Below are 21,379 nucleotides of genomic sequence, written 5' to 3' on the forward strand. Positions count from 1 at the left end.
AGTGGCAGTTCTTAGGAAATCTATCCAATGATTTGCTTCCTTTCAACTAGCTACACGCCTCCTCTTCAGGGAATGGTAAAGTGGGACCTTCCCCACCAACCCAGAGTCCGGTCAGCCTTAGGAGTGCCCGTGTCACTAACTTGCTTTCTCCCAATCTAGATATTAATAGATACAGGCTGCCTCTGTCTGCCCTTTGGTGATATGGGAACCCGCATTCCACCACTGAGTCCAGTGATACCTTTAAAACTTAAAAGGTATCAGGTATGTACTGCAGTGTAGTAAAACGTCATGGGCATCATCCCTTCCCCTGCCCTTTCCCCATGAGGCCTATTAACCTTAATAGAAGAGAGTCAGTCCACGTGCTCAGGCATCTACTACTTTGTAGTGCACTCTGAGGCATAAATTCTGCTGAAGCCTCGAAGTGCCTCTTATAATTTAAGATGTCAGATCAGAAAGCCCAGCAGGAGGGTTACTACTGTGGGTTGCACTGTATTAGAGAGGGAAGCAGGCTGCCTCTTGGGAGAGCCTATTTTTGTGGAACTGGCCTTGCCCTGAACAGAGAATTTATAACAGGACAGCACCTGCTGAACAGGAAACCAACCAAAAAGACAAGTGAAACACTTGTTCATAGGAAATACTACACTAGAGCTAGTTAGTGGGAAGTGGAAACCTACTGAAGAAGGGAGCCAGGTTTCAGAGGCAGGAGTTGGATGTACCCCACTGCTAACCAAGGGCAGAAATAGTTGATAAGATTCCTTGGAATCTAGGAAAAGTACCCGTCATACCATGAAGAGATTGTACAGTCTGTCAATTCTAGAGGGAGAGGTGACAGCTGAGGAATAGGTCTTTAAAAGAAAGGATGTGAACTATGGGAGAGGCCATTGCTCCCAGAGAGGAACAGACTCTGCTTGGACACGATGCTAAGTGGGCTCTGCCCTCCAGGGCTCAGAACTTAACAGCATGGAGAGCGAGAGACTCTTTGGAGTCTCACTATTGTTGAACGGTTCCCTGGATGTCCAGGGATGTTTTGTGGGGAGATAATCCTTTCAGGGGGTAGACATAGAACTCCGCTTGCACTCTGCAAGGCTGCCATACTTTGATTTTGAACCCTATATCATCTGACACCTTGTGACCTGATTGGGGATGCCACAAAGTCCTCTAAGTTTTTCACAAACCTCAGATAAGCACCCAAAAGTTTGACTGCTGATCCAAATGCAACCAGCCCTCGTGAGATTGTTATTTTTCAGGATTATGAGTCAATGGAAGACAAAACCATATCTCACCATTAAATAGTCTGATTGCACAGAACAAAAATATACACTGTTTTTTCATTTACCCAGTACATTTCCATGTTACATGGATTCTATAAAGATCTAAGCAGAAAGCTTTTGCTCTTTTCAGTTATCTTCAGACTAATGATGATGATCGCTGTGGCATTAACAAAGTAGATGCTGATGCTAGCTGTTTTCCTGTGATTTATACAGAGAGCTACAGTAAGATTACATCTGCCTGTCATTGAAAAATTCATCCCTTTTGTTGCTAACAGCAAACCAGATTTGGGGTTTTTTTTTGCATCTAGAAGAGCCTGTCTTCTAATAGTATCTAGTGGGGAAATTATTGTGGGTTTTCAGTAGAGTTGTATGGAAACCAGAATTCCCATTTAATGGGAAATTTGCAATTTTCAAATTTGTTTCTGTTCCAAATTAGAATGAAAACAAAAAATTTCAAAATTTCCCAAACAATTAATTTTTTTGAAAAATTGTTGTTTCAAGTCAATTAAAACATTTAGTTTGTATTAAATCAAAGTATTTCATTTCAATATCAACTTTATTTTTTATAATATAGAATAAATTTCAAATTGAAAAGTCATTTCAAAACAAAATATTGATATATTCCTTTCAGAAAAGGTTGAAATGGAATGTACTGACATCAAAATGCTTCATGTCACAGCTTTTTTCCTGAAATAAAATGTAATCAAAACTGACAAGTTTCCAGGGAAAGTTTCAATTTCAATTAAATGGTATTTTCCAATGGAAAAATAATCCATCAAAAAATTTCTACCAGCTCTAGTTTTCAGTGACATGCTGTCGCATAGATCATTTCATCCCAGGATCTACCCCCTCTGCTCACAGGAAAACCAAGACGACCCAAACATATAGCATTCCATGGAGGGGTTTTCACAAGGTCAGTGTAATGGGGAGAATGGTCAGTTTCCCCCTCCTTTCACAGTATCATTGGCAGAAAGTTGCAATCAGTGGAAGTGCTTGAGTCAAACAGTAACCTGGTTTAAACAACAGTGGCTGGTGGCAGGCTTTTATCAGTGACATGTCCTTGACCTTGGAATTTGTTCCCTCCTTTTCTTCCTGACAGATTTGATTACATTCTGGGTATGCTGCAAGGTTTATCTATGGTCCCAGGCCTTTACTGAGAGAATGGATTAAGTGAAGAGACGAATGGGTGGAGGAGAAAGTTACTGGGTGGGAAGCTCTTGGGGAGAATTTTCTGATGTGGTGGAAAGGCTTTGAAAAAAAAATCTATTTTTGCTATTTTATCAACCTACAGCACCTAGAGGGAGGGGGAGAGAGAGAGAGAGAGAGAGAGAGAGAGAGAGAGAGAGAGAGAGAGTGTGTGTGTGTAGTGGATGAGAGGACTTCAAAGATCAAGATCTGAGGAAATTTCATTTCAGTGTCAGTGCACTGACAAAGAAGTGGAAGAAGTATGGTCCAGTAGTTATGGCACCTGGGATTGGGAAGAGCCTGGTTCAATTCCCTGCTCTGTCACAGGCTTCCTGTCTGACATTGGGCAAGTCACTTAGCCTCTCTGTGGCTCAGTTCCCCAACCGTAAAATGAGTATAATAGCACTTCCCTACCTCTCAGGGGTATTGAGAGCAGAGCTGGATGAATATATTTTTCCGCTAGTTGGCTGAAAAAACATCAGAGAAAAAAATTAGCTTTGGATTAACCTGAAACAAAAATGTTCTGGTGATTTGAAAAAACACGAAAATATTTGGTTTTGTTTTCAACTGAAAGAATTTGGTAAATTCAGCATGAATTTGCTAAATTTTCAGTCGACCCGAATGTGTATTTTTTGGCAAATACTCTACTTGCGAAGATAAATAGATAAAGACTGTGAGGCACAGTCACTTCATATAAGTACTTTAAATAGATAGAATAGAGTGATGCAGCAGAGGTGAGCAATGCAAAAGTCACAGAAGAGACAGCACAAAAAGGAGGATTAGATAGGAAGAGAAAGGAGCTAGACTGCATAGGGAGCTAAGGGAGAGAGCATTAAAAGGTATGGAGGAAAAGAAAAAAAGAGGAAGAGATGATATCTTCTGTTTATATAACAGATTTAGTTTCAAGGGAATGTAGAGATACAGTGCAGAAGAGCAAGGGAAAAGACTATATGGAGGAAAAAGTGAAGGAGAGAAATATAGAAGGGGGCTAGCTGGGTTATTGGGAACTGGAAATGGGAGCTAGAGCCCCTCACTTCTAGTTTGTCAGTGCAAATCCAGCCCTGGTTGGCTGTGCTGTTTGGTTTTCACTGGACACAGTGGTTAAAGCAGATCAAAATAGGAAGGGGAGCTCAGCAACTTTAGGAAGCTAACTGGTTTTTAATCCAAGTGTTTGTGGAAAGCAAACACAAAACAAAGGCAAAGCAAATCTGTTCCATCAATTACCTCCTTGCCATTAGCTGGCAGTCAGAGTGGGAAGGTGGGACTCACCTGCTGGATTGGAAGGGTCAGTTTATAAACTGAATAATAGCATCAAAGGAAATTTGCTCTAAATCTTTAATAAAAACTGCTAGAGATTTCCTAGTAAATTACTTTTTTTTAAAAGCTACAATGGCATGGGGCTATGTTGGGGTAGGGCGCCAGCACTTAGACCGTCACTTGAATACAGAATTGCCTTGATACATCTAAACACATTTAATTTTCTTATTTCTTGAAACAACATTTAAAAATATGTTTTGAAAAGATGAAGAGAATGGTTGGCAGGATGCTGACAGGAGGGAAGCTGAGTAGGTGGCTTGCTGCAAAGAACTATGCTGACTCTGAGCTGTTAGTTCTCAGAAATCATAAAACTGAAGAGAAAGCTAGTAATGGATGAAGCTGATACACCATGGCCAGTAGACAAACATGGCTTGTTTATTCTCTTAACTTCCATGACTGCTGGTCAGATCTGGATGATCTTCATAGGTAAAATTCACACACACATATGGCACAAAGCACAACTAAACAAGCTTTAGTTTAAACTAAACAGGCTTGTGAACTAAGTATGGGCTGGGGAGATGGAATACACCCCATTACCCTCCATAGTCACTGCCCTTGCCTACAGAGCGGGCTGGGTCCAGCTACTGTAGCCACTGCTCCTTCATATTCATATGTGGATAGGTTTTCCAGCCACTAGATCCACATAAATACACATCCAGTGGCCTTTTTTTTCAGTCCACCCCCAACTTTTCTCTCCACTCCAGAGGCCTGCTTCCCCAGCAAGGAGGTGGTTTAGAAGCACACCCTGAATGGCTGCCATATTTGTGACCCCACATACATGGGCACCATGGGGCTTCCTCAGCCTGGAGAGTGTTACACAGGCTTTATGCCAATATGAGATTTTCATTTTGGAATGGACAGGTATTGTAAAGGGTGATTAGAATTTAGAATAAACAAGACGTTTTAGTGTTTCCTCCTGTGCTACCTTTTCCCCTGCCCAGCAATAAACCAAGCACTTGTGCACAATTAGACTTCATTTCAAATTCAGCTCTGATTGCTAATTACACAGGCTCACAACTCTAAACTTTTTTTTTTTCAAAGCACATTCTGATTTTACTTTTCTATAAATTCCAGGGTTTTGTGAAAATGTTTATTTTTTACAGGGTGCACCCATAGATTCTTACCAGCGACACATTTTAAGGTATTCTGGTCACTTCTCACTGAACCGTCTGCATAATGGTCAAAAAGTGAAAATGCACTGGGCATTTTTTCTAATGAGAGAGATTTATCCATTGCAGAAAGTAACCTATTGGGAAGAAAATATATATCCAAATAAATCCCTGTAGTATTACATAGCTTCCAAAGCTTAAAGATGAACAACATGTGACATGCACTGCTCAAAATATTTCCCATGGATTTAAGAGCAACAAGCAAAGAGAAGAGAACTTCCTAACCTTGAACGTTAAGTAGGGGGTACAGTGTTTAAAATTAGTTCAAGGATATCTTAGCAGTAAAGATGAACCCAATTTAACTACACAAATCTGTACACTCATGAACTGTGGGAAAGTTTAGATATGAAGTTCTCAGTAAGGCCTTCAAGAATATGGGGTTTAAATTTATTGACATTGTCCCTTTGTATATTTAAAGGCTACAGAAAATTACATCTATCTACAGGAAGCTGACTTCAGAGACACAATGTAAAGCAGCTGGTTATGAGGAGAAAAAAAGAAAAAGGAAAATGGATTGGACTCAATTATCCCTTATTTGCTTGGTTCATTATAAAAAACAACAACATATTTTTAACTTTGAGGCAAAAGCAGCTCCAAGGAAATGAAAGAATTCTTTCTACAAAGCAGTCAAGCAACTCCATTTGTTTTTACACTGAAGTTGTTAGTTGTTCACAGTTTTAACAGGATATACGTAATAAAAAAATAAATTTTCTTTAGAAAGACATGCAGCATTATATAAACCCTTTTCTTAATCTGTTTTAGTAAATCAGATACAATCAATTACAATAATCTAGTTCATGCACAAAACAAACTAATTTTAATATGTAAGCTAATGCTAGTAAATAACATGCAATAAAAATCCTTGAAATTATTTTTGCATAGCCTACTTTTCAATAATCTACAATATACAAGTAATTGGACAGATTGCCACATGTTGGTATACAATTTTAATGTAGTGGGTGTCCCCCAGGGGTCTGTACTGGGACCAGTCCTATTCAACATATTCATAAATGATCTGGAAAAAGGGGTAAACAGTGAGGTGGCAAAATTTGCAGAGGATACAAAACTACTCAAGACAGTTAAGTCCCAGGCAGCCTGCGAAGAGCTACAAAAGGATCTCTCAAAATTGAGTCACTGGGCAACAAAATGGCAGATAAAATTCAATGTTGATAAATGCAAAGTAATTCACATTGGAAAACATAATCCCAACTATACATATACGATGGAGTCTAAATTAATTGTTACCACTCAAGAAAGAGATCTTGGAGTCATTGTGGATAGTTCTCTGAAAACATCCACTCAATATGCAGCGGCAGTCAAAAAAGCGAACAGAATGTTGAGAATCATTAAGAAAGGGATAGATAATAAGGTATAAAATATGATATAGCCTCTACATAAATCCATGGTACGCGCACATGTTGAATACTGCATGCAGATGTGTTCACCCCATCTCAAAAAAGATATATTGGAATTGGAAAAGATTCAGAAAAGGGCAACAAAAATGATTAGGGGTGTGGAATGGCTTCCATATGAGGAGAGATTAATAAGACTGGGACTTTTCAGCTTGAAAAAGAGACGACTAATGGGGGATATGATTGAGGTCTATAAAATCATGATTGGTGTGAAGAAAGTAGATAAAGAAGTGTTATTTACTTCTTCCCATAACACAAGAACTAGGGGCCACCAAATGAAACTAATAGGCAGCAGGTTTAAAAGAAACAAAAGCAAGTATTTTTCCCACACAAGGCACAGCCAACCTGTGGAACTCCTTGCCAGAGGAGTTGGTACCAACACTTGTTCATTCTCTCTGGGGCACCTAGCATTGGCCACTGTCGGAAGACAGGAAACTGGGATAGATGGACCTTTGGTCTGACCCAGTATGGCCGTTCTTATGCCACATGATTTCATAGCACAAATCCCATGAATAATGAGAAATGTGAAAGGATGTTTTGAGCACCACTTAAAAAAATAACCCCTTACTCACATATAGAAATTTCCAATTTGATATTTCTTATAATAAAAACTTACTGTTTTACAGTCTGTCCCTGAATTGGCCACATATGATTTACCTAGGCCCCAATCCAACTGAACACTTTAAGCACATGCATACCTTTAAGTGCATGACTAAGTACCATTGACTTCAGTGTTGATAAATCATATGGGATGCATATCAGTACATAACTCCCGTTTAAGTCAATAAGTGAAATCCTGGCCCCACTTCAAGAGGAGTTTTGCCATTGATTTCAGTGGGGCCAGGATTTCACTCCATAACAGTGTTGTGCACAAAAGGGCTGCGGGTTCAGGCTTTATGAATAATGAGATAACTTGTGCAGATTTTAGCAGATGGCAAATGATTTAAGATTAAATTCTCTCTCATCAGGATGAGTCCCACTAAACGGAACCCTCAGTGGCAAATCAGATGGGGAATAAGGGTTTGATTATGGGTTTGGGGGTTTTGTTGGTGTGTGTTTTTTGGGCGGGGGGGAGGATACAAACACAGATGAAATAGTCAAATTCAAACTTCACTACAGTTGCAACCATTTATACTAGCTCTGAATTTATCCCAGCAGTTCCACCCATATAAGTGACATGTTGGATGATTTTCATTAAGATTTCATCTCATATGGAAATTACACTAGTAAAATATGAACACTTCAAAACAGGGTATTTAAGGCAGAAATCTAAGCATCATCAGAATGTTCTTATATAATTACAAGCAGCAGCTATTTAAGAATGGCTACGCAGAATATTCCAAGTGATCTGACATTTAAAAAAAAGCTATATTTATTATTATTTAAATTATGAATTATAAAACACATGCAAAACCCTTCAAAAGCTGTCAGCTACAGTAACAAGTGTAAGATTTCTTCCCAGACTATTATTTGTGGTGTTTTTAAAAGCAGATATTTATACTGGAAGCATGCTTTCAATAAAGTATTAAATAAAGCAGCCAAACATGCTAATCCTAATATTCACTACAATGCACCTAAACCACATTTCATATACCTTTTATTCATTTCTTTAGATAACTAATAGAGAAAGGGAAAAAGAATGTATTAACAATAAAAAACAGAAGTCAACATAATATTAAAGCAAGTAATTTAAAGACTGAGTCTGCTCTTTTCTGTTGATGTAAATAAGCACCACTTCATGAACTTCACTGGAAATTTTCCCATACGCACCAGCAGAGAATTTAGGTCTCCAAGTATTTCCCCCTCTTTAAGGCCATGAATGACTCAGCATGTTACCTAAGCATCTGCCTAGCTTTAAGCACGATTAGTCAGCACAAGGCTTAATTACTTTGCTGAAACAAGTCATAAGTTACGTTTACAGGAGGAGATATAATTTCTACATTAAAACATTAGGGTCCAAATTCCAAGACCAAAATTGCCTCCACATTGCTGACCCTTAGAAGCTCCATGACCTTTACACCAGTTGAGCTGGGAATACTCCCATGTCATGGGAATCCTCTCAGCTGCCTCTTTAGCAGCACAAAGAGGGCACGGAACAGATCAGGATTAACCCTCCATTCCTTATAGAAAGGGCCAGAGGATATCAGCATTGCCAGCCTCAAGAGATCAAAAATCATGAGTTAAAGACCCCCAAAATTAAGAGATTAGCCCCCCAAATCATGCCTTTTTAAAATAAAATAAAAAAAGATTAGTGTGTGTGTGGGGGGGGGGTTAAGCCTTTTTGTCTCACTTACATGTCTGCCCATCCCCTGCCCAGCAATTAATTCTGCCCCATCCAGCCCCCAAACCCCATCAGCTTAGCCCCCAGCCCTCACCAGTTCAGCCCCCCAAGTTCACTCCCCCCAGCTCCCAAACCCTCAGCTTTCCCCCCACCTCAGTTCAGCCTCCACAACCCCCATCCCCTCAGTCCTACTCCACAGCTACATCTCTGCTCCTCCTAAGCTTCTTCGCACCCCTTCCCAGGTCTAGGGGGACTGCAGTGGGTCCCTTATCCCCCTTCCAGGCCAGGGGAGAAGCACTTGGGGCTGTTCACAGGAGGAGGGAATGGAGTCACCCTGAGCTGCTGCACTTGTTGGGCATGTCTACACAGCAAAGAAAAACCCGCAGCTGGCTTGTGCCACCCAGCTCAGGCTCATGGGGCTCGGGCTGCGGGGCTATTTCATTGCTGTGTAGACTTCTGGACTTGGGCTGGAGCCCAAATACTGGAGCCCTCCCACCCTGCAGGATCCTAGAGCCTGGTTTGCAGTTCAAGTCCAGAAGTCTATACAGCCATGAAACGGCCCCGCAGCCCGAGTCAGCTGGCACGGACCAGTCATGGGTTTTTCTTTCCCATGTAGACTTACCCTTAAGCTCCCTCCCCGCCTGCTATGAGAATGGCTTCAGGATGTTGTGGGGAGGGGAGGAGAGGGCTCTGCCTGTAGCAGATGCCTGGTTATTCTGCCTTGGGGGCAGACAAGTGAGGCCAGCAACTAATCAGGGAGCGCCAATTCACTAGAGGGCTGGAGCCTCTTGCATTATTGAGAGACTGGGTCCAGCCCCAGCCAAAATCATGTAACTGTAATCTTTAACAACCACACATAGTTAGGGCCCCATTTTTACATCTGACCTGAGACATGGCATATCCAGTGGCACATGCCCCCCAGATATTGTGATGGGCATTGAGTCAGTACTGACACAGAGGGGGAAGTGCCACTCACTGAGTCACTGACAATTCTTGCAGCAACTGTGCATTCCTATGGGCATAGATTTTGGCCAGGGATTCCTGCATCTAACCCACAAAACATTTAGAGACTGTAAGTAATGGAGAATTTACCACAACCCTTGGTAATCTGTTCCAATGATTAGTTCCCCTGACTGTTAAAAATGTCAGTCTTTTTTTCTGGTTTGGACTCTTCCGACTTCAATTACCATTTCCATTTTCTTCCAATTTCTTGTTACACCATCATTTGCTGTAATAAAGAATCCTCTCATAACAGATATCTTCTCTCTGCTAATTATAGATTGTGACTGAGTCATTTCCTAACCTGCTCTTCAATAGGCTAAATAGACTGAGTTCCTTTAGTGTCTCACTGTGAGGCATGTTTTCCACATGACAGATCATTCTTTGACCTCTTCTCTGAACCTTCACATGACCCAGCAGTTCCAGACTGGTGTATCTGAGATTTCAGAATTAATTTACCGCAGAAGACAAAGTAGGTCTTAGGATATTATATCAAATGCCATATGTGACTAATATCATTAAGGTTTCTGTTATGAATGTAATTCATACTTACATTTAGGAAAACAACATAATCAAGTTCTTCAGTTTCTGTTACAGTTGTCTCTAAGGTTTCCTTCGCCGTAACAATACTTTGCTGAAAGTTAACCATCTGTTCATACAAGTATTCCATTTTCATCTTCTTCACCTCCTCAAAGTTCTGGGACATCTCATCATACTGGGCTACCACTGTCTTAACCATCTCTTCATTTTGGTCTTCTAAAAACTGCTCATTTTTCTTACTGTTTTCCTGGAAAATAAAACATGAAAATCTGAGAAGTAAAACTACATCAGTGAATGAATATACATAAAACTCTCTAAATTATGTAACACCAGCTATTAGTCAGGCAGCCTTTGGCATCCTTACAAAAAGATGTATGTAATTATCTAAGCAAGTTCACGTATAAGAAATATCATTAGGTAAATACTTTAAAAACAATGGCCAATATTTTCGAACTTGAGTGCCTAAAGTTAAGGTTTCTATAGTTAGGCACTTAAATAAGAAGCCTTATTTTCAAAGCAGCTGAACATCCAAATTTCCTATTGAAATCAACATAGGCTACAGGTACTAAGCACGTCTGGGCATCAAACCACTCATTTAGATGCCCGAACATGAATTTAGGTGCCTAACTTTAGGTATCCAACATTTGAAAATGTTGATCCATATAAAAGTTTAAAAATTAAACAAAACAGATTGAAAGTGCTATCACAATCATTTCCCCATCCAGTGGGGAATATTCCACATAGTGTTCACTGTGCAGCAGCGCTGTATAGTAAAGGAACTATATATTTTTCTCAGTTAATCACTCATAGTAAGGAAACTTTGTTTAAGGACTAGTGAAACAGACAATTCCTGTGAAAATGATAACATGAAACTACAAAACAGTATAAAATATCTTAAAAGGACTGCCAATATTGAAGGAGGAAAGAAAACAGGAGTAGTGTAGATATTAGACTTACCTCAACAGAATTAAACAGGGATTCTATTTCACTAACCAACTCCTCAAACTTCACTGACCTTTGCTGTAACTCTCCTAGAAATTCGTCTAATTGATCCTGAAATAAAAAAGTGGCAGCAATTTTCTAAATATGATGCTTGGGAAATACTGCTTTATAAAGCTTTCACATAAAATATATATGTAATGTTTCACCTCTAGATGTTATTAGAACAATTGTTAAAATTAATTTCATAGCTTCACCATGACTAGAAAGGCAAGCACAGGAATAGTGGTTGGAAAAGGTAGAATACCAAATTCAAAGAAGAAATAACAATTGATCCTTCAAGGTGCTTATGTGAGCTGTTTCACACCCTCCATTCTCACTGGCTGTGTGGAAATTTGAGGGCGCTCAGCACAGCACAGGAATGCTCCAGAGACTGCAGGATCAGGCCCACAATGAGAAGAGAACACAAGTAATTGTTACGGGCTAGCCTATGCAATAAAGTATCTAGGAAACTAAACATAAATATAGATGTTCCTGAGGTTCACTTTTAAATATTTTAAATAAATATACACAATTTAAACTATGTATGTATTGTACACTGAAGGTCTGAACTTGCATTCCGTTTGCACCCAAAACTCCCATCAAAGTCACTGGTTGTTTTAGATATGCAAGCAATACAGAATCAGGCTCTAGGAACAATAAAGACAACATTGACCGGATATTATAATAATAATAGAGCTGTCTCTCTATGCAGCAGTCCTTCTTGACCTTCCTTGAGAGAGCTGGCCATCTGCTCATATGCAATTTATATTTCGTAAGTGCACTCGGTTTTAATCAATTTGTATACTTCTGAATGGAAGGTTAGAGGAAGGTTGGTAGCAGCTTCCTATAATTTGGCAAACTTCCACATCCAAAACATGTTTGAAAAATACCACACGTGACCTCTGAATTATAAATATATTCTATTGTAAAATTTAATGTTAAATTGATAAATATTTAGGATTGATCACTTTGAGATCCCAATGTGGAATTCTGTTTGTGAAGATAATGGCTCTGTCAGTTTTTATAGGTTAACAGCTCATTTCACTTAACATGAATTTCTGCTCTAATGCCAAAAGCTGAGAAGGTGAGCATTGTGTTGTCTTCTTATTTCTTTAGCAATTATATCTGTGTGAGTAGCAAGAACTACACATAGACAATCTAAGAGTAACATGAGCTTTGGCTGGTAGAAATCATGTGAAGTCAGACATGTGTTGTGGCCAGATTTAATTACTGGCTATATCTCCAAGTTCCACAGCCAGGGAATTACATCAGGGGACATATCCATCTCTGGAGTAACTCCACTGACTTCAGTGCAACTACACCAGGGAAGACTTCAGACCTGTGACTTTATTAGTGACATTTTGGCAGCTGATCATAATTCACAGCCAAAGCAGGAACTGCCGTAGATAAAAAGTGATAAAATGTAGTACATGCACAGACCAGAGAAAAAGAAAAATTATCAGTTGCAAAATTTTGTAAATATTTATATTTGAGGGCAGTATTTCATCATCCTATAATTTTTTATTCTTACTTTTGAATTAGCGTTATAATATACTAGTGCAACAGAACACATGCCAGAGATCCACTTTCAGGCCAAATTTAAGGGTGAAATGTATACATTTAATGTTAGTAAACCATTCTGGTTTTAACAGTTAGTAAGAGAGTGAAAGTAACTTACATGCAAAGAGGCCAGAATGAGATGCAAAAAGGTGCAAGTTAAAGGTGAAATCAATAGGGAATTCTGCTTAAAAACTGATGCAACATGGCTCAGAATTTTTAATAAAGTTCCAATTGCAAAATGGTTATTACTGGTGACTGTGCACAATCCAGAAAACACAGCATGACTTTCAGACGCTGGATTCAGATTGCAGAGCTGGTAACTAGAAAAGGAATACCTTTTGACAGGTAAACTGAGCAAATTGGATATGGAATAAATGAGATCATAAAGATTAGACCTCATAATACCATTTTTACAGTCTCTTTTCAGAGCCGAACTGCAATTAAACATAGACAAGTTTCTAGAGAAGTGAAAAGTGTTTTCACAAGTATTTATATTGTAGGCATATTTGGATGTATTCATTATACATAGTATATTAATTAATGTATACCTATCATAATACTAAATTGTAAACTGGCAAGAATAGTCTTGCTAGAATTATGGATGAGGTTAATTTTAATTTCATACCCTTATTTTTGAGTTTGTGTCAACCTTTTATATTGGATAGATCTGACAATTGCTATCCTAGAGTCTGGCCGCAAATTTTTTAAAACATCAACAATGGTGCACATTTAGGCTCCAGATCAAGCACTTCTCTCCCCTCCGCTGAAGACAATAAGAGCTCGTCTGCACTACCACTACAACCAAATGAAGGAAACTGATTAAAAAACATGAGTCTAATGTGTAGTGAAAGGTAAGATTTTAGCCATGTTTTGTAACCAGGCTAAAGCCTTTGTCTGACCTTTGTACTTAAACTGGACTGCTAACAATCTTGTGACAATGTCAGTGCAAGCATATAGAGGTTACTCTACAATGTCAAAGTGAAATGAACCAGTGTTACTAAAGTTATGCCTCTCCACATGCCAAAAAACCCCACCTATATTAAGGATGACGCCAGGGGTGAAAGTAAGTTTTAGGCCACTTACCGGTACGGGCAGAAGGGGCGGGGCTGGGGGGAGTCAGCATTCCCCAACCAGCCCTTTCAGGCCGCCTGGCCCACGCCGCCCGGGGCTCCCGTGTTGATTTAAAGGGCCCGGGGCTCCGGACACCACTGCTGCGCTAGCGGCAGCAGTGTCTGGAGCCCAGGGCCCTTTTAAATCGCCGGCCCCAGGGCAACTGCTCCCTTTGCTCCCCCCTCCCGCCTGTTGGAGGCTGTGGGGGACGGGGGAAAATGGGGCAGGGACATTAAAGCACTGCAGGGCCCTTTGCCGCGGCGGGGGGGGGGGCAGGAACATTAAAGCGCTGCCGCAGCAAAGGACCGTCCTTAAAGCGCTGCCGCGGCAGTGCTTTAATGTCCCTGCCCCTTTTGCCCCCCCTGTCGGCGGCCCTGCCAGTATGGACCCTACCAGCAGGGCCGCTGGCAAGGGGAAGGGGCAGCAACGTTAAAGCTTTGCCGCGGTAGCGCTTTAACATTAATAACTCCCACCTTCCAGTGGATTGGGAGCCAGTGCTGCTCACGGAGCACAAGGGTGATGTGTTCATGTTGGCCCAACCCAAGAGGTGAGCACTGCATGTATGTTCAGCACTAGCTGAAGCTTCTGAATGCAAGTGTAGCTGAAGGTAGTTGGGCCCAAACTTTTTACTAAGGCAATCCACCCACTACATTATATCTTTTTTTGCAACCCACCCAGGGTCCACATTGGGGGAGGAAGGGGGCAGAATCATAATCCAGCATCCTTCTCCTCTGCTACCACCTTCTCTTCCTTGTCCTGTGAAGGGGCCACTGACTATCCTCAGCAGTTTCCTCCCACCCTCCACCCCAGCACCACAACCCTAGTCCTGGCCCACGGCAGAAGAGAGGCCGGAGGCGGGCAGGAGGGGAAAGGATGCCAACCCCACAAGGGCTGCTCCTGTCCTGCAGGGCTGGGCCCACTCCCCACTCTGTGACCCTGGCACATGACCAGGGTCACATCGCCTCTCAAGGTTTGTCCTCAGAAGGTAGGAAGCCAGGCCCAGTCCCATGGGACAGGAGCTGCTGCTGCGGGATAAGTGTGGGGTGTGCTTAGTCTCCAACTCCCCCTCCTCCCCAGGGCCTCACTCCACACTGGGCCCATGACCCATCCACAACCTTTCCATGACCTATTCCATGACCCACCATTTAGGAAACATTGGTATAAAGAAAGAGCATTGTAATAATCCAGCCCAAGGATGACTAAAGCATTGACAATTATAGCAAAAGGAAAAGTTCCTGTTAACAGATAGTATATATAGAAACTGAAAACCAAAATACTTGCATTCTTTCTGCTGAATCTGGAGCAGTCTCCAACTAATAATTTCCAATCCCAAATTTGGGCTAAGGTTAAAGTTGAAAGATTCATATTTTAAACTACATAGTCAATCAAGTATCAGAGGGGTAGCCGTGTTAGTCTGGATCTGTAAAAAGCAACAAAGAGTCCTGTGGCACCTTATAGACTAACAGACGTATTGGAGCATAAGCTTCCGTTAACATAAATTCTTACCTTCATATCCATTACAGCAGTGTCCAGTGTTGTCACATCATGGCCTTCATGCTCCCCAAAAAGCTTGTCAATAGCAGAAATTGGGCACCTGCACTGGCAGCAATAAGTATCAACATGGACCTTCTTAATTTCTTTTTGTTGACTCTCACTTTCAGATATGTCGAGTGATGATTTTTCAGAATTCATCATCACAAAGCCTGAATCCTCATGTTCAATGGGTGTCTCTTGCTCTGCCTCGTTTACAGATTCATAAGTATGGCTAATCGGCTCAAACGATTCCCTGTCTTCAAACAATAAATCTTCATATGCCAATTCAGAGGATATTTCATCTTGCAAAAGTTCTTCTTGGGTAATCACTTCATAATCCATTGACTCAGCAAGATGTTCATCAGTCTCCAAGCACTGCTCCTCTCTTGTTGAATCTGATGGAAGGTTATCAAAATCAAGTCTAAAGGGCTGTAAGTCTAAATCACCTGATGCCTTATCAAACTTTACTCCAGGTTCTGGAAGGCCAGTCTTAGCTACTTCTAGGTTATGCTTTGCTATATCGTTGGCAATATTTTCTCTGACTCTTTTTTCATTTGTCTGCTCACCTGTATCCAATAGATATTTTTCCCTGTTGTTCACACTTTCAAAACGATCATGGTCTAAATCATATGCCTCTTTTGTCATGGGTTGAAGGTGATTATCCAAATATGAAATTAATTGCTCTGGTTGCTGAGAAGTATGAACATATTGATTGCTTTCACTTTCATCAACAGGTGGTCTTCCATGAGGCACGTAATTATCCATTTTATTAACTGCTGCTATTTCATGTTGTTCTTTCCGCTCATCTGTTTGAGGAGTTACTGTCTTTGATTTATCTTGCACAGATGCTTCTTTTTGATTGGCAATTACCTCAGAATCTAGTACTTGACTGGACTCTTCATGACTCATTTGCTCTGACAATTCCTGGTGTGTTGCTGCAGGTGCATTTTCTTCCTCTCTTTGACTAGAGGGATCATTCCTTGCATCTGAAACACTAAGCTTGCTTCCAAAAGGAACTGCCTGAGTTGGTTGACAAATTGTTACTTTAATATCACTAATAAACGGGATTCTCTCTCCCTCCACAATTTCCCCTTCTGACAAGACCTGGGTTTTGGTGGATTCTTCAGATAAAATATGAACAGATTGCTGCTCCTTTTCAATTACCTCATAAAAATCCTTAGGTTTGTCTCCTGAAACCCTCAGTTGGCCTGACAGGTCTTTATTAATAGACTGAGCTTTTGAAACTTCATCTTTTTGAGACCCAGCCACGTTGCAAGGAATATCATCTTTAAGAATGTATTTTTCAAAATATATTCCAGTTTCATCGTCTGTGTCAGAATTTCTAGGAAAAGATGCATCAGAATTCCCACTCTCTTCATCAGAAGGAGGCTCATTTTCACCTTTTGCATTTTCTCCCACTGCTTCTGCATAGAGGTCCTTGTATAAAAATGCCAGTGCAGGTGGCTCCTCTAGAAGTTCTGGGTTAATCGCGCTGACTGATGTGGGAAACAACATGGATCGTTCTAACACTCCTTCTTCTGTATCAAATAAGGGTGTGCCTGCTAACTTTTGTTCATCTTCTATATTTATCACCTTTTTACTACAGTCAATTGATTTTTGCATAGTCAAAAATTTCTGAGCATCTGCATGAGACTGCATCTTGCTTTCTTGTTCTATCATTCCATAAAAGGCTTCATCTAAATCATTATCTAGTAAAGTAAATTCATCTTCCAAAGTATTAACATCAGAACTTCCAGTTGAAGAGATGGTTTCTTCTGTATGTTTCTTAGGGTTTGCCATTACAGCATCAAAGGGAGATAGCCCCTGAACAGATAGTTCAGTGGGGGATTTGTCATCAATCAAAGTATACTTTTCAAAATAATCCATCTCAATGGTACTCTCGTTAGGATTCAAAACTTCGCCACTTTTATTTTCTGACACAGTGGAAATTTCCTCCTCTGTTTCTACAATTTCCTGAGCATCTACTTCTTCAACCAATTCTTTTTGTTCCATATCTTTAACTCCGGTGTCATCTGCCACTGAGTTTTCTGAAATTTCTCTAGCTGTTCCATATGCTGACGCTTCATGGTCACCACATTCAAACGGTTTTGTTTTAATGAGGGTATTTGTTTCTAAGTATTCTAGTTTATCTGGCATGTGTTTGCTTTCTTCTTCATCCACTGAAGAAATGAGTGGGACAGCATGAATATTCAATATCTCATAGCCTTCTGAAATTATATTAAACATATCTTTTTGTTCATCAGGTTCTGGAGTATATTTGGATTCTTCTGCAGAGTTCACATGTTCTGTTAATTTCTCTTCTCTTGGTAGATAATGTTCAGGCTCTTTTGACCCTGCTTCTACATTTGAAAAATGCTGTATTTCTTCTGCTGTTGAAAGGTCTCCAATGCTAGTTACTGTTACATTATTTACATTTTTATCGGAGACTGGATTACCTGGTAGTGAGGAGTATAAATTATGTGTGTGGATTTCATTAATGGGCTCTGATAGGAGATTACGGGAAGCTTCATTTGAAACAAAATCAGATACCATTGTCATGTCTGATTTATTCTCATTAGTACTTTGGGCTGTTCGTGCTGTCTGAAGTCTACCTGGAAATTGTTTTGATTCAAAGTATTTAGCTTCATTTGGAAAAGACTGAATTTCTTGCTTGTCTGCTTCGTTATTATTTGTAGGATCAGCTGAGCCAGTTTTTGACTCTTCTGACAACAAAGCAGTTTCCTCAAAAGCATAAGCTTGAATTTCTAGTTTCTCTGTTTCATTAAAAGGCCTAACCAAGGTGGTTTTTAACTGTGTTGATGGGAAACTGTCTGCTTCAGCTGAATAAGACTGATTTTCTTGCATCCCGGTTTCATCAATAAAGTCTGATGAAACAGCCATTGATTGTTCAGATGAAGTATATTGTATGTCAGGCAAAGAAGAATCAATATCATGCTTCTCTTCTTCATTAATGGAACCAGCTGAAAAGTTCAACACTTCTGAAACCAAGTCTGGCACTTCATGTGCATCAGGTTGTATTTCTTGCTTATCACTTTCAGCAATGAAGATGGGAGAAGGAGCTGTTAACTGTGCTGACAGCAAGTATTCTGTGCCCAGTGAATAAGCTTGAAGTTCTTGCCCATCTCTGTCATCAGTATGCATTAGTGACATAGTGACTAACTGTTCAGACATCAAGTTTTCTATTTTAGGTGAATGTAGCTGAATTTCTCGCATCTCTGCTTCATCAGTGTCATATGATGAAAGTAAAGAGTGACACTTTGATTTTGCAGGCTTGGGTCTATATGGCTGAATGTCTTTCTTCTCTTCATCATCAATAGAATGTGACAAAACTAAATGTTTAGGCATAGATTGTGCAGTTACAGGTGAAGAAGATTGAATTTCTTGGGGAATTACTTCATCCACTGAATAATATGAAAGTGAATGTTCAGGCTCCAGTCCTGCAGGTACATGTGAATAACATTGACTTTCTCGGGTTTCTGTATCTCCAATAGGATATGATAAAATTAAATGACCAGATTCCAATTGTGGAGTTGTGGGTGAATAATGCTCAATTTCTTCACTCCCTGTTTCAGATAAAACTAGATGTTCAGACTCGAATTGTGCAGGTACAAGTAAATATGGCTGAATTTCTTCATTCTCTGCTTCATCAATGGAATATGACAAATCTGAAAGCTCAGACTCCGGTTCTGCAGTTACTTGTGAATAATACTGACTTTCTTGTGTTTCTGTTTCATCAACAGGATATGATAAATCTACATTTTTGAACTCCAGTTGTTCAACTGCAGGTGAATAAGACTCTTGCTCTTCTGTTTCTTCAATGGAATAGAATAGATCTGAATGTTCAGACTCTGAGTGAGCAGTTATGGGAGCATTGGGCTGGATATCTTGCTGGTCTGAATGTTCAGACTCCAATTGCTCTATCTCTTGTTTCTCTGTTTCACAAGTAGAATATGATATATCTAGTTGTTCAGATTCCAGTTGTGCAGTTACAGGCGAATAAGGATGAATTTCTTGCTTTTCTGCTTCCTCGATGGAATATGATAAATCTGGATGTTCACATTCAGATTGTGCAGTTATGGGTGGATAAGGTTTAAAATCACGCTTTTTTATTTCAGATAAAACTGAATGTTCAGGCTCCAACTGTGTAGTCACAGGTGAATAAAACTGAATTTCTTGCTTCTCTGTTTCCTTGCCAGTATGTGATGAACTAGAACGTTCAGAGACAGATTCTGTAGATAGAGACACATACGGTTGAGTTGCTTGCCCCTCTGGTTCATTAATACAATCTGTTGAAATGGTCTTTGTGGTCAAAAATGAATTAGGCTGAATTTCCTGGTTCTCTCCTTCATCAATAAGAGATGGTGTAATGGACAGTGGCTGTTCTGAGATTACATTTGCAGTCTCAGGAGGAAAGGGCTGTATTTCTTCTTTCTCTGCTATATCCATAAGATCTGATGGCTCAGATATTGACCATTCTGATATTGATGTCAAGGGCATGGGTGAACTTGTGTGGATTTCCTGCTTCTCTTCTTCCTCAGTAAGGTATGAGGAAAAAGACAGTGACTGTTCTGATGTCTCATGTAGAGTCTCAGCTGGAGAAGACCGTGTCTCTTTTCTCTCTTCTTTATCAAGAGGAACTGTTACACCCGCATTTGAAAAATTGCTAGATTCAATATTCGTTTTGACATGTTTTATATTCTGAAGTGAACCATCATCCCCATCAGTGCAATCCTTTTCAAGATGCACCAAAGGCGGCGAGGAAAGGCTTTGATTTAGGAATCCTTTTTGCTGTTGTTTCTGCTTCCTTTTTATATCTGATGGCGTAGCTGGATCTTTACTACCCTTCTTTTGGAAAAATTTTGGCGTTTCTTCTTCTGAAATTGAACTGAACTTCTTGATTTTAGCTCTTACAGCTCCATTAAGGGCTGGCCTTCCTTTTTTCAGTTTATTTTCTTTACCCATGGACTTTGAGGCAATTGGAGCATGTGACACTGGTTCCCCTGTAATGTCTAGCAAATCCTCTTTATCTTTTGAAGTTTCTGCATCCATAGCTTGTGCTTCCAGTTCAGCAGCATTTAACTTAGCATCCTGCACTTTTGCGGGAGCATCTCTTAATTCTTGCATCTGCATTCCGGACAAGTCACTCTTTTTGCTACCCTGGCCTCCCTTCAAGTCTGATGTCCTATCTGATGATTTACACATCCTTTTCCGGACAGTCTTACCTTCATCCATGAGAAAGATAACTTTCCCTGGGGGAGAATCTACAGATGAACTTTCAACACTACAAAGATCAGAAGTAGCACTTGCTTCTGAGGCCCAAGGAGTGGAACATCTGCTTGAGCTGGTTTCCCATGTTATTCCACTATCTTCACTTTGAACTGTTACCATAGAAAAGGAAGGGTCGGACATGATGCATTGTAGCTTGGGTTTCACATCTTCATTCTGGATAATGTCCTTTAAACTACAATAATAAATAAATAAAAGTATGGTAGGATCATTTATTATAAAAAATCAATTACAGTAAAATCAAACATACTTAAGGAAAACTATTTTTCAGATTTGTTTAAGTACTGTAATAAATATAGGCATAAATAATGTAACATTTTGTCTGACAAATATACTGTTGGCATTGGTAACGTTGTATGTTGTAAGATTGTATAAAGACACTAAGGGCTTCAAATTTTATCTCACTTATGCCAGCGTGAGGTCAGAATCTGGCTTTAAAACGTAAAGGAAGCTTAACGTTCAGCAAAAATCTAAGCATGAAACAAATCAGCAATATCACTAAAGATCTAAGGCCTGATTCTCCAATGCCTGATACCTTGTGGAGTCATTTAAACCTGTACTATGTTGGTGTAAATGCTGACACTGATTTGGTAGCATTTTACACCTACTTTGCACAGATGTAAATGACTAATTCAAAGCACAAGGCAGTAGAATCATAGAATATCAGGGTTGGAAGGGACCTCAGGAGGTCATCTAGTCCAACCCCCTGCTCAA

The 21,379-nt window shown here is 40.0% G+C and overlaps 1 protein-coding gene across 1 annotated transcript in view; it reads right to left on the reverse strand.

Annotated features, from left to right (window-relative positions):
- The window catches only part of CMYA5 (cardiomyopathy associated 5), a 42,808-nt gene extending 24,216 nt beyond the window's left edge, over positions 1-18,592 (reverse strand). Inside the window, exons 1-5 of the mRNA XM_065405884.1 lie at positions 15,332-18,592; positions 11,132-11,227; positions 10,188-10,421; positions 7,949-7,971; positions 4,898-5,019 (exon numbers count right to left, since the gene is read on the reverse strand). Coding sequence (XP_065261956.1) covers positions 4,898-5,019; positions 7,949-7,971; positions 10,188-10,421; positions 11,132-11,227; positions 15,332-18,592 — 3,736 coding nt within the window. The remainder of the gene's footprint in view (positions 1-4,897; positions 5,020-7,948; positions 7,972-10,187; positions 10,422-11,131; positions 11,228-15,331) is intronic.
- Positions 18,593-21,379: the final 2,787 nt, after the last annotated feature.

This window comes from Emys orbicularis, chromosome 6 (genome assembly GCF_028017835.1).
Source record: "Emys orbicularis isolate rEmyOrb1 chromosome 6, rEmyOrb1.hap1, whole genome shotgun sequence".
NCBI classification, from domain to species: Eukaryota; Metazoa; Chordata; order Testudines; family Emydidae; genus Emys; species Emys orbicularis.